This window comes from Bacidia gigantensis (genome assembly GCF_019456465.1).
Source record: "Bacidia gigantensis strain McMullin 20006 chromosome Unknown contig_125, whole genome shotgun sequence".
NCBI classification, from domain to species: Eukaryota; Fungi; Ascomycota; class Lecanoromycetes; order Lecanorales; family Ramalinaceae; genus Bacidia; species Bacidia gigantensis.
In genome coordinates this window covers 437751-451590 of record NW_025408591.1, presented here as the reverse complement: position 1 = coordinate 451590, position 13840 = coordinate 437751, and the positions used below count along the sequence as shown (strand labels likewise).

At 48.2% G+C, this 13840-nt stretch overlaps 3 protein-coding genes across 3 annotated transcripts; 1 reads left to right on the top strand and 2 right to left on the bottom strand.

Moving 5' to 3' along the window:
- Window positions 1-4801: 4801 nt before the first annotated feature.
- KY384_000953 (uncharacterized protein) lies at window positions 4802-7179 on the bottom strand (the record flags this gene model as incomplete). The annotated part of the gene is made up of 3 exons (XM_044809485.1): window positions 4802-6071; window positions 6119-6854; window positions 6945-7179. The coding sequence occupies 3 exons, from the start codon at window positions 7177-7179 to the stop codon at window positions 4802-4804; spliced, it is 2241 nt and encodes a 746-aa protein (XP_044673392.1).
- A 2657-nt stretch (window positions 7180-9836) lies between these two features.
- KY384_000952 (uncharacterized protein) lies at window positions 9837-11384 on the top strand (the record flags this gene model as incomplete). Its single annotated transcript, XM_044809484.1, has 3 exons — window positions 9837-9944; window positions 10101-10299; window positions 10348-11384. The coding sequence occupies 3 exons, from the start codon at window positions 9837-9839 to the stop codon at window positions 11382-11384; spliced, it is 1344 nt and encodes a 447-aa protein (XP_044673391.1).
- A 220-nt stretch (window positions 11385-11604) lies between these two features.
- KY384_000951 (uncharacterized protein) lies at window positions 11605-12849 on the bottom strand (the record flags this gene model as incomplete). Its single annotated transcript, XM_044809483.1, has 3 exons — window positions 11605-11931; window positions 12083-12510; window positions 12819-12849. The coding sequence occupies 3 exons, from the start codon at window positions 12847-12849 to the stop codon at window positions 11605-11607; spliced, it is 786 nt and encodes a 261-aa protein (XP_044673390.1).
- Window positions 12850-13840: the final 991 nt, after the last annotated feature.

Here is a 13840-nt window from a genome sequence, read left to right as displayed (position 1 = left end):
GTAAGCCGCCAAGCATCAGATTGGTGCCTCTCATGCAGGTACACCCACAACGGAGCCTCGGCCTCTATGCACATAAGCCTCGCAAGCTTTTCTTGGTGGTGAGATTGAAACCCTGGACTAAAACAGGGACGTGCGTGTCACGGCTAAAACAGCTAGCAATTGGAGTTTCATATAAATCATGCCAAACCCTCAAATAGAAACATTACCGTCTGCATCTACGAGACGAATGACCGTACCACAATGAAGTAAGTAAATTTGGACCAACAACCATGGCGTTGATAGAGTCGGCATTTTGCAACGCACCGAAGTGGCTCAGGAGAGCCATTCGCATCAATTGGCTTCACACCCTCAACCTTGTCAACCCATTGCCAACCGTAGACGCAGTGTGATCGAGGGATATGTTTGGCGACATTACTCGAGGCACAGTACGAGTCTCCTGTAAGAGGGAAAGTAATCGTCATGGGTGTCAATGATGAGGAATGGCGTAGAGTCATTGAGAACACGGCTCCAGGTATAAAGAGGAGCGAAGTCGCTCCTCAGTGGGACTCATCATCTCGACTTCCCCCAGAACTTCCAATCTCAAGGAAACACAAGTTCTCTACCAGCCTTCCAGTACAGCTCAGCACGTTTCAATATGCAATTGACAATGAACAAGATTCAAGTCTTATCTCTCCTCTTCAGCTGCGCCATTGCAGCTCCTGCCCCTCAGACCGGCGTCGGCGTCTTCCCTACGCCAGACTGTTCCGACACTTATACTCAGACCTCCCATCGCTTTCTCGAGGCTCCTTTCAAGACTGGTGATTACACTGTCGGTACTGGTAAGAAGTCTAGCATCAAATTCATTCCTGAGAACGACCTAACATAGAGCTTAGGCGGCAGCTTGAATACCGGGTCGAGCTTTTCCGTGGGTATAACAATCACAGCCGGTGCTGATCTCAGTATCTCGAAGATCGTCGGTCTCGGCCTTGCCGCGTCTGTTTCGCAGACCACCACCAAATCTACCAGTCAGGGTGCGGGTGCCAATTGTCCCGCGGGGCCATGGAAATGTGCGCTTGCCATCTATCCGCAGCTCCTGGAAGTCTCGGGCCAGAAGATACCGTCAGGCGAAAGTGAATGTTACACGGATGGCAAAATTCCCCCGCCCGAGCCATATACAGTACAGATGCCTGTCGAAGGGGATTCTGGTGGAGTTCGGTCCAGAGTCGAGATATGCGCTTGCAAGAACTTTCTGCACTGGGCTGACAACGGCGCACCAAGCATTGTATGCAACGATGCCTGTGCATGAGGAAGAAGTGCAGTTTCTACAGCACCTGTCAGACTTTTGCGAGAAGATTGGTGTATCAATTTGCTGGGAGGAAGAAGGGAAGAAAGTGTATTATTAGCTCGAGAAGTCTTTCGTTTAGTAGGACCGAAGTAAATTTTGTTGATAGAGCGAAATTAGATTGTATATCAAAGGCAGTATAGAGATCCCTTAAGGTTCACGAACCTACCTTTTTGACACGTAAGCAAAATCAAAGATTCTCCAAGAAAATGAAAGCTCGATCTCTCTCCTGCTATCCAGCTCCAAGAAGCTAGCTGTAGGAGATATTGTATAAGCGGACAACTTCTGTATGGGACTATTTATGGGACCATTGTATTAATAGACAAAACCAAGTACAGCAAAGAAGTGGGAAAAGAAGCTATGGATATCAGAGATCATCGTATAATTTTGCTTACCTCGAAGATAATGAAAGCGAGCTTGATTTATCATTACAGTCATCTCCAGCCTTGACGTCCTGTGAGCCAAACCTTCCATTAAATCTCATGATCATAGAGTCAGCGTCTCACTGTCACTCCTATCATTCAACCCACATTGATCATAACCACTACCAACCCTTATTATACCCCTTCTCCTCCCCCAAAGGCCTGCGATCACTCCCCGAACTCCCCTCACTACCCCCCTTTCCACATCCCACTCCCTATGCACCGTAATCGCCGTCTTCTCCTCCTCCCACCTCCCACCCTCCGGTTTATAATGCGGACTCTTCGGAGGCGGTCTGGGCGGACTATCCACGCTCGGCTTGTGCGCAAACATCATATTCGCAGCCTTCGTATTGATAAATCTAGGTGCAAGAGGATCTGTTCTGCTGGAGGGAGATCCTGGCCATGATCGTTGGTCGTTGACGCCGCTGCTACCGCTGGACGACTGATGCCATCCGCGAGCAAAGCGTCGTCTGCTGTGATCGTGCGTGCGGGATCTGTTTGTGCTGCTGTGGGGGCGGGAGAAGAGGGAGCGTCGACTTGAGCTGAATTGGGAGGTGAAGGACGACCAGGCTTTGGAGGTGCCGAGTTTGGTGAAGACGGGTTTCATGACGGGGAGACAGGTGTTGATGACTCCTAGGAGTGCTTCGAGACAGGTCAGGAGAGCGATCAGCGAGTATTGCTTTTGAGCGTTCTCGCCGTGAATCAGGGAGGTGATCCAGATGCGAGCTAGTGTTACGATGCAGATGCTAAGAGGTGCTCCATTAGCCGGACGTCGTGTTGTAGACTAGCATTCGGAAACTGCACTCACATGACACCCATTCCGAAGATCCCAGTGAGCACTAATTTCTTGCCTGTGCTCATTTGAAGGCGCCATAATAAGGGCATTGGTAGAATGACGGTGCAGACATCCATCAGTAAGTTGAAAATACCCATATACAGATCAAGTGCCTTCTGGTCACCGCACTTTGTCGCCGCTTGCTCAAAGTTCCATGCAGCGCTGAGGGGCCTGCAGATTAAAAGCGCTGCGAAGAGGACAGTGAAGAAGTACGCAAAGTTAAATCCATGAACAGTGTAGCAGGTCAATCTGAAAGATTTGACGCGGAATATTCGCGTGTAGAGGCAGAGTATTGATGCTCGAACGAAGCAGATTGCCACAGTCCAGAGTATCTGACCTACAATCAATGCAATGACTTGAAGCCTCACGAGCCGCATGAGGGCTTCAGGATTGCCGAGCTGCGTGGAGTCATCTCCGAGATGCCAATATATGTTTGCTACAACACGTCAGTCTTGCATCGATGAGGTCAGAGAATCGCAACAAACAGTGAATTGTGAATAAAGATAGTGCTAGTGCCCATATCTACATCTCAGAATTAGGACTTTCTGTTATAGAAGAGCTGAAGAAGACGGATGTACCAAGCCAGCAATTGCAAGATAGTCATTCAATTCAAATCTCGATCTTTGTATTCTTCGTGCCCACAATCGGAAGGAGATGGCAGATATAGCCAGAAAGGAGAAAACCACCAACACCGCAACGTGCATGACTCTGGTGGAGTCATTGCCCCAAAAATCACCTCCCATGGCTTAGAGAGATTAGTAGTGTATCTTTGTAAATTAGCTGCTTAAGTTCAAGCCTCGTTTCGCGATGTTGGTTTGAAATCAAAAACGAATAATGTTCTTCGAGATGTAAAAGAAAGTTGTGTTATGAGAGGGACGAGCTTTATGAAGGCGACATTGCACAAGGAACGACATATGATGGCCTTTGGGGTCAGCCAAAGCTTCGAGAAGTGGCAAGACATGGCGCGTCAGGGACACCCGCAGATTTGTGGCACGCACTGAGATCGCCGGAGACCAGGAGCTTGATGGTGTGATTCTACGAACTCAGCATGCTGAAGGCCTTTGAGGAGTTCACTCAACCTATGAGCATGGCTATGGTCTCTCGCAACGCTAGCCAGGAAAGGAAAATCTTCTTGTTCGCCAAGGCCTGCACTAAATCCGAAGTGGTAGTTTGCAACGGCAGAGATGGTGAAGGATATGCAATGGACATGCAGCCTTCACAAATAGGACCGACTGCACGTTCTTTGGAGTTTTCGGGTGTAAGAACGTAATGCAGGTCAAGTGGGGGGTGCATTGCGGCGTAAGATGGCGCGCATGAGGCGGCGTAGTCGAGAAAAGAGCTCGCTTCGTGCTGGGCCGCCCCTCCGCTCCGCACCTCGATAAGAATGCTGATGCTTCTTTTGCGAGCTTTCGATTTCTATAGCGATAATGGAAAGTTAATGAACGGCTCGACCCCAAGTCAGATGTGATTGGCCAATTGTCGACAACATTGACAATGGTTCTGACAATCAGTGGCGTAAGGTCTTGCTAGACACACTGGCTTGATCTTGCCATTTGGGGTGCCACACTGATGGAAGTCGGAATGAGGATTGAGGTTTATGGTGCGGCCCGTGATATTTGTCGACGATGTGAAAGACTCCTTGTCCTGAGACCTTAGACCGATGGAGAAGGGGCATAGACAAAGTAGACATTGTTTCAGCTGTGCTGCTGCACCACGAACTTGCAGCTTGACGTTAGCACCGAGAGACTGAAGCCGTGTTGCAAATGAGTAGAAGCCGGTAGATGGAGCGTCGCGTACAAATTCCTCAGGTGATACGCACAATAATCGCAATTCTGTTCGAGGACACGCGTTGCGTGGGTTGGATGATGTTTAGTAAGATGATGGAGAATGATAAGGTGATATAGAATAGGCTTCTGTTGAAATTTGTCCAGTAGGAGAAAGAAAAGAAAAATCCCACGTCTCTTTGCTTTTTCATCCACAGATACAGCACAAATGATCTAAAAGTGCTCCCGCTTTGATTCTGGATTGTAGGATATCAAAAGCTCTCCATTAAATTCTTCCTTACGGTCCACATTCGTGCCCTCTTCCCATACAGGTACATTGGAATTGTGGTCAAAAGACAAGCAAGCTGGATGCATCCAATGACAATAAATGTTTTCTTAGATCCAGATGATTCGAGCCAGCGATTGAAGAAGAGAGAGAAGACGAGCCCATGCAAGATGTCTAGTGTATCAAATTAGTTTTCTGCTTGGCAATGTTGTATTGGCGCTTACTCTTGGAGAAGTTCAAAGTTACAAGTGCCTCCCCTGCAAACTGTCGATAGCTGTCCACGGCGAACGTGATGGCTGTTGTGCTGCCGAGCGAACAGCCAAAACTTATGACACCAAAGAAGATGGTGGGTACGATCCATTTGTCTTTCTCTTCTGCACTCCAACCAAAACCCATTAATCCGATACATGTAGAAATTGTGATCGGTATTGCCATGACCAAGCGAAATTCCGGCTCGTAGAAACCAGAATTGCGTCGGCTCATATAGCGAACAATGATGTCGCTAACCTTGCCAGCCACTGCAGTACCAAGAATACCACCCACGAAAGGGGAAATATAGACGAGGCCAGCCTGTAGTGAAGTAAAATTATAAGTATCACGGCCTTTGTAGATCTCCGAGACAGCTTCTGAAAGCACTATGAGCCAGCCAACACTCAAAGAGTAGATCAACGCGCTCCATAATATCGAAGGATAAGCAAAGAGGATGAACGGACGCAGCCCTACATAAAACCAGTTTTCATCGCGAAGCTTGCCGTTCCAGGGTCTGAGAGTCTGCAAGTAAGTCTTAGGGGGCTGACTCCGCAAAGCACTTGTATATCTCTGTCCACTGGTGAGAGGAGGTGCTGCTGGGACCTTCTCACTGATAGAATCTCCACTAGAATCATTTGTTGGTAAACGGAAAGTCAATGACAACTTAGAATTATTGTCATCCCGCCTCTCGACGGTGCTCGTATCTAATCTATCAGGACCAGGCCCTTTTGGTGGGGAAATACTGCGCGGCATAGCGTCGCGAACTGCGTCGTCATTGTTTATATCTTGACCCTGCCTTTGATTATTACCCACCGCAGGTGAGACTGAGCTCGACTTTAATTCGTTTAGATCTGTCGTCCTGCTATTCGAAAGGCTCAAATTATCAGGGGCACCCAGTCTTTCTGTATTACTGTTGACAGCTTCTGAATTTGATTGATCTAGGAAACCAACATGATGACCTTTGTGTTTGCTTTGATCAGCAAGCCCACTGGAGGTTTGCACTGCATCATGTGGAGTCTTGCCCAATCCAGTTGGAGCTGCATTCTTCCTGTCTTGCGGATGGTGAAAGAATGTTGACAACGAAGCTAGACCCTGTCTCCGCTTAGCGTGCGGACGCGGTGTTCGGTCCCAAAACGTTTCTGGCACGAACAAGAACATTAGGAACCAGCAGAGGCCAACTACTATTGCCACAATCCTGTCTTACGTTAAGTCACATTTGGTCACCCAGAGACGTAGGCTTACCAAAACACCCATCTCCATCCAAGACTTTCTATAATCGCAGCGCTGACCAGAGGAATTAAGTTCTTTCCTCCTAGTAATAACAGAGTATATACGCCAAGTCGGTACGCTCGCTCATGCAAGTAGAAAATCTCTGCGATATTTGCTGATGGCAAACACTCGCACGGACTGACGGCCAATCCCATGAATATTCGCGCAACGACTAGCGACGCGTAGTTGGGCGAAAGGGCGCACCAGATGCTGCTAATGATGAAAAGAATGATACCAACGAGGTACACTGGACGTTTGCCCCATATGATGGCTGTGGGGGAGGCAATCACCGAGCCCAAACCAAGTCCCATCATATATAAACCTGTGGTGAGCGCAACCTGCGGGACTGAGACCCGGTACGTCTTTGCTACGTTCGGAAAACCTGCAGCGAGTACCGGCGTCATGCCTCCTCCGAGCATGCAATAAAATCCTATGGACAAAAGCGCAACATCTCTTCTCAGAGAGGGCCAGTTGAGGGGATCATTGGGAGTATCTTCTGGCTGTGGCTCCAGAATAATCTTTCCATCTGATGTGTATTTCTTTTCCTCAACGGGCCTTTCGGAGATTCTTCTGCCAAGCGACGGTCTCTCGCTGGGTGATCGAGAGCGCGGGAAAGGCGACGGTAGGGAGGAAGCCGAAGTCCTAGCTGGCGCATTCTGTAGACCAAGGGGCTCATTTCGATCAGTGTTCGACATTAGTAGGACAGTCCCTAGAACGAGTCAGCCTTCATGACACGTAGAGTCAAAATCATTGCAGTCTATAGCGCGTTTGTCTCTCTATCACTGCTCGCTTCGCGTACCTGGAACTTCCTCGGTTGTTTTGTCGTTGAGCACGCCCATGCTCCATCTTTCTGGCCTCTCTTTTTCTACATTGTTCTCATCATCAGAAGGAGTGGAGCCCCCTGAGGCATTGGTCGAAGGCTTCCGAGCGAACCATGTCCGCCATCCCTCAGTCCGCGAGCGACTTTTTCCGTTGGCCTGCGAGTCTTCTGATGCTGCCTCATTGCTCACGCTTTGGGGCACGTCGTTTGTCATTTTCTCAGAAGCCGGATTCCATGTATTACCCGTTCGGTATACGTGCTAGGATCTCAGGACCATGATTTGGATTGTTAAGACATTCACGATTCCTGGGCCAGGATTTCACGTATTGACAAAGGCTGACAGCGGAATTAAAGTACCAGCATTGGCGCTGGGGGGAGGGAGACGGCGGAAGGAAAGGGAGGGAAGGGCTCGAGAGTTTTGTGGAGGATCCATGGGTGGACGCAGTGGGTCCCATGTGTGATGTGTGTGGAGTACTTTTCTGTGCGACTTCACACCAAGCATCATCGCGCAGTGGTCATCAAGCTTACTCGTCAGAAGACAGCCCTTGTGACGTTCTATCGCAGGCTGACACACGCTACCGAAGTGCCGGACTCCGAAATCAGCTGATAAGATTAAGATTAAATTAATGCTTGGCATACGTCGATTTTCCCCACCTTTTATGGTAAACAAGAAGGAAAGCCTAGGCATTAACATCAACGCACGATCCTCGACTGAATAGTCTCAATGGGCTCTTGCTGCTAAATCATAGCCAACTTACAATCTTGAACATGGACTCAGTAAATGAATCTTTGAGCACGGGAGACGCCAACTTACTACGGCTCTCCTCTTCTGTTTTCACAAGCCATTGAGCTGGCCAGATCTAAAGAGATTGCTGTGCATAGCCCGAATCTCTATATTGGCTGTCTACCCTGGTCTTGGTTCGAAACAAGGGCAGATTGGCCCGCATAGATTCACATACAGTGAATCCGCGTCTCAATGAGTGCTTTCCTTGAGGCAAAGCAGGAAAGACAGCACCCGCTCTCTGTGTGCTGAACGCTAGAACGCAGTAAGGTAAAAGGGTATCAGAGGTAGCCTCCTACAAATATCATGACTCGGTCTGCTGATGGTATCTATCCTAGCATATCCCGTCCGTTTCTTTTGTCTCTTCTCAGACTAATATCGGCTTGAACCAGATCATACTAACACTGACACCGCTACAATAACGAGAATCTAGACGTGAAACAAGGCATGTTCACGATCTGAAGCAGCTCTAACGGTCCGCTTCCTATTTTGAATCTCAAACACCCCGTCGCTCCTAGCCTGGAGCCGCACTCACGGACCTCTTGTAGACGTGCACGTCTGAGACAAACAGTCGATTCTCCAGCATTTTTGCACTTTGATGAGGATTTCGCTGTGTCTGTATTGCGTAGCAGCTCCGATTGTCTCGTTGGCTGAAAAGCTACGGGGGAGTAAGTGGTATTGCTTGTCTTCTTCCATCCTCAGAAAGGGACGTGTGAGTCGAATTCCTGCCTTTCCAATGACCGTGCTGTACAGTGTCACTGTCTCTTGTATGAGATGGGCCTTATATGCAAACCTGCCGCAGTAGCCTCCTGCTACTGCGATTGGTAGTGTCAGAGAACCTCTGTCCACGTTTCTGGACGAACTTCACCAATCCATACGAAGTTGATATTCTCATACACGTTCTCTTAAAATATGCACCGTTGCATCATTACGCGCGCCATTCTCGACTTAATTCTTAGCAAATTTGAATCGGATTGTCTCAAGATGCTACTCCTCAGTCTTATGACACATCACTTGGAGCACAAGCGTTTCACGCAACTTGCAAAGTGGGGATAAGCATGACGTGACTGCATTACGCTGGGTATAAATATGACCAGTATCTCGCAGCTACAGACGTCTCCGCAATATTTCTGCACAGGCCTTACTTCTCATATCAGCCTTGATCCTACAGAGGAGCATCTACCGATATCAACAGCCAGCAACCAGTACCCATAAGCGTCCCAAAAGCCCGATACTTACTCAAAGCACCTCTTCAAGTTCTCCAGTCTCTCTAAAGGCTATCAAATCGAAACAAGACAACCCAACGAGCAGCAACTCACTAACAATGACTCTCCGCTTCCTCTCCAGTCTCACTTTCCTCATCTCTTTGACGACCATGGCTCTCTCCGCTCCCGCCCAGGATACCAAAAGCCCCACCGAACAGGCAACGGAACAGACCTATCAGGGTTGCGTGGCTACTTTTGGAGCGAAGAAGTGCGATCTCCTTTTTGGGGGCGAGTTGGTGCCTTGACTCTGGCCCTATTACTTGATGAGGGAGAGTGTACGGGCAGCCTCGGCATCATTGTTCAGGTATATAGCTGAAATGTGTAGATATCTTGCAGTAGGTACTGGACATAACGAGCTATGTGATTGATGCTGGTTGAATTTGAACTCTCCATCTTTTCGAATGAACGGTGCTTTTCTCTTCTCACAAATTTCAATACCTTTTGAAACATCGGTGAATAGCAGAGCGAACGGTTTTGGTAGCTCTTGGATCCCCAGACATGTCAATAGCTATGACTTTCAACAATATGCTAGTCAGAAAGGTCAGGCTGCGCTATCGGTCTAGCCATCAATTGACTTTCACCCGACCTTCAGTCTTACATCCCCCTAACCACATCTAATTGGCTCACTATCCACGCTATCGATATCTTTTGATACGGCGCCGCGTACACAGATCTGGTCACCTGCCTATTCCAGCCTAGTCAAGGCGCTCCACATGTAAGATCAGCGTGAACGATGATATGCATATCTTCATTTGGTATCGGATACCTGCACCATGATTCCTCCTTGCTGTACTCCTTCTGTTGTCGTCAGAGCGTGCCGAAGACATGGCCGAGAAGTCCATTTCGTTGGAGGAGGATCGAGCCCATTATGAGATACCGTCCGAGAGCCAGTATCATGATACTGATGTCTTTGGGAGGGAGGAAGGGCATGATGTAAGTGCTCTAGCTCTCTTATTTGCCTATGGAGCTCTAGATTCGCCGCGTTACGCTCGTGTGCCTTATGCGATTCAATGTTCATGCATTGTTCTCCTATTTCAGTCTTTATAAGCATCCGAATAGAAAACTTGGCTGAGCAGTTTATGCTTTTAGATTCACTACAAAACGCTGTCATGGCAGCTCGTTGCCGTGTTGATGATAGCAGAAATCGTCAGCAATGGCATGCTGTCTCTCCCCTCGTCTCTAGCTGTAGTAGGACTGGTTCCAGGCATCATACTCATCGTCTTTCTCGGGACCTTTGCTCTCTTCACCAGCTGGATATTGATTCAATTCAAGTTACGGCATCCAGAAGGTCTGTCCCCTCAACACCCTCCATTACCAAGGCTGACGGATATCGTAGTCCACAACATGGGTGACGCAGGCATGATCGTATTTGGGCCGATCGGTCGAGAAGTCCTCTCTTTCGGCACAATCGTCTTCGCGGTATTCGCAACCGGCGGCCAGATCCTAGCTGGACAAATCTCTCTCGCCGCACTTTCGGACAACAAGCTCTGCCTGATGCTATACACAGGCATTTTCACCATCCCGACACTCTTCTGCGCCTTACCGCGCACTCTAGATCAGCTCAGCTTGCTCAGCATATTCAGCGTCATATCGATCATAGTCGCAGGAATCGTTGGAATGGTGGGAGCTGGCACGCAGTTCAACGTCTCCAATTACGACATCACCAAGTCGTCAGACTTTACGACGGCGTTCTTCTCAATTACAAACCCTGTCTTTGCGTATGCAGGACATTTCATGTTCTTCATCTTGATCTCAGAAATGAAGCATCCAACGCATGCGATGCGAGCAGCTTGGGTATTGCAGACATTTGCTACGGGTTTCTACGTCATCTTTGCTGCGGTCTTGTATGTGTATGTGGGGCCAGAAGTGAAGTCTCCAGCTTTCTCTTCATTGCCGATAAAGTGGCAGAAGGCGGCTTATGGGATCGCTATACCGAATTTCTTGATCGCGGGGAGCCTCTACTCGCATACAGCAGCTAAATTGCTGTTTGTGAGGTTCTTTCGAAATAGCAGGCATTTGCACAGCCATACGTTCATTGGCTGGGGAGTGTGGGTAGTATTGATTCTGATAATGACTGCAGCAGCTTTTGTACTAGCGGTCGGCGTGCCGATCTTCAACTATCTGATTGGTATCGCAGCGAGTTTGTTCGCTAGTTGGTATACCTACGGCATCGCTGGCTTCTTTTGGCTGTATGATACTTGGGTCTACAAAGGTAAGATGCCAGCTTGGAAAGAACGATGGCCAATGACAAGTCTGAGCGTGGCTACTATCATTATTGGCGCCTTCATCTGTGTTGCAGGACTGTATACTACCATCAAGGAGATTGTGGCTGCTTATGATAGTGGAGAGGTAAGCGAACCGTTTAGTTGCTAGGCATATTTCACCTGGTCATACTCCGAGCTAAATTGTATTGCATTTACAACAATGCTTGCCATATTTTTCTCGCTCACGTATGTTCGGCCCAATTTGGACTTTTGAATACGATCTGAATGTCTTTTATATCTATCCTTTGTAAATCGGATTTGCGTCAAAATAGCACGCACTTACGCCATATGTAATGATCTACCCCAACCCCTGCTGTACAGGGTCTTCCTTATGAATGGCCCAATATACTTCTCGGTATGTACTCTTCCTCAAGGAATTTCATATCTTCTTCTGACAGATCCTTGTCCTTGATGGCGATCGCCTCATCGATTCTCTCTACTTTACTGAAACCAATGATGGGACTGCTGATGCCCTTTTTCATCAGCCAAAGGAGAGCAACATGACTCATTGGCCACTTTTTCTTCTTTGCCAGCTCTTCTACCCTGTTGATGATCTTGATAAGCGATTCAGGCAGTGGTGGCTTGTCTGATGACCTTGTCGTCTTGCCAATGTCCTCATGCGGTCTAGCTAGATGTCCAGTGGCAAGGGGACCCCACTAGAAGAGTAGTGTGTGAGCTTCTTTGAGGGTTTATAGAAGACAGACGACAACATACAGGGATCAGACCAACCCCGGTCTCTTGACAGAACTTGTTCATTTCCCTTTCTTCCTCTCGGTAAAGCAAGCTGTGACAATTTTGCATACTCACAAATTTCGTCCAACCATGCTTTTCGGCTGTAAATTGCATGGTGGCGAATTGATAGGCCCACATGCTACTTGCACCGATGTACCTTACCTTGCCACTCTCAACAAGATCATGCAGCGCTTTCATCGTTTCAGCAACTGGCACAGTCTTGTCGAATCTATGTATTTGCAATAGATCGATATAGTCGGTCTCTAATCGTTTCAGAGATGCATTGACTGCGTTGAAGATACCCTGACGAGAGAGACCTCGCTGATTTACATAGTCGACGGTCTTGTCTGGCTCCTTGATTGCAAGAACTTCAGGTTCATTGCTTTCCCGAGTCGTGCCGCAGCATTTGGTGCAGATGACCAGCTTGTGACGTGGGATCTGGTATTCTTTGATGGCTTTGGCGATCACACGCTCCGACTCGCCGTTGCTGTAGACGTTCGCCGCTGAAACATGTGTGTAAGCATGCAAGAAAGTCTGTATAAAAACGGCAACGCAACCGAAAATGCTTATGCACATGTAGAAAAAATGACAGTTCGTAACCCAAAATGCTCTTGCTAAAACCGGGAACTGTGTGGAGTGCAAGAATTGAGTAATGGAAGGAAAGAAGTACTGGCTGTTGAGGAGAAGAGGGGGATTCGCCTGAAACTTACTGTCCCAAGTGTTCAAGCCACGATCATACGCTGCCTTAAGCAACGGCAGAGACTTCATATAAGCTCAGCATCTGCAGTAAGACATGAGGACAAATACTGACCTCTTTCTCTCCTACCACCCAAGGCATCCATCTCGGATCCCCAATACTCATGCAGCCAAAGATCGGAACAGATACCCGAAGACCACTTGAGCCGAGCTGGCGATATTCAGCCCGAGGCAGACTCTCTGTTGCCATATTTCTGATGAAGTGAAATGCAGGGTTTGAATTATCGGATTTCAGGGGTCGAGCGTGCAATTGCAACGAAATACGGAATGGACTAGTAGGCAAAGGACGAAAGTAACGAGTTGAAAGTGAATTGAATATAGCTCTCATAATACTCTATGACCTGAGACTAAGAACAAGACTGCCATCTATTACGACTCTAATCCGTCGAGCAGCGCGATGACGTCCGTTGGAGGAGCCTTCGGCAGCTAGCGCCTAGCCAACGATTTAGGGGGTCGGGTAATCGGAACATGGCCACGCCAAATTCTATGGGGGCGAAACGGGGGGAGGCAGAGCCTTAGCGGTGAGTCTAATAGGGCCCCCCCCAGGGTCAGCATCCCTATAAGGGGTATTTGTACTGGATTTGGCACATTGTAACGTCCTGTTTGGAGACTGAGCTTACTCATGCACTCGTCCGAGGGGTCTCTAGGAGATCTATCATTTCTTGCAGCATTTCACGAATGTCGAAAGTAGCCTGAACGCCATAAATGTCGAACCCTAATCTGCAGTGATTGTAAACGTTCGCTTCCGCAAGTAATGAGACTTTGATACTGGCTATCTACATCAGGTCAGTACTCGGGATGGATCTGGTCTCGAAGATCTCGGAGGCAGGAACTTTCGGCGTACGTTGGAGTTTCTGAAATGGTACTTCGTGCTGGTATCAATATTGCGTGCTGCTCTAGATTGAGAAAGCTAGAGCCAGCTTTCCAGGGTGAAGAGCAATTTGTCTGTCAACCTGTAATACGGATTTTATGCATGAGTTTCGTGCCAGTCACTGATCGGATTGATATAGAGTGGGCATTTCTACTTTGATTAATGTGTCCTATGTCCAGCTGTGGGGCGCTGAGAGGCTTGGTCTC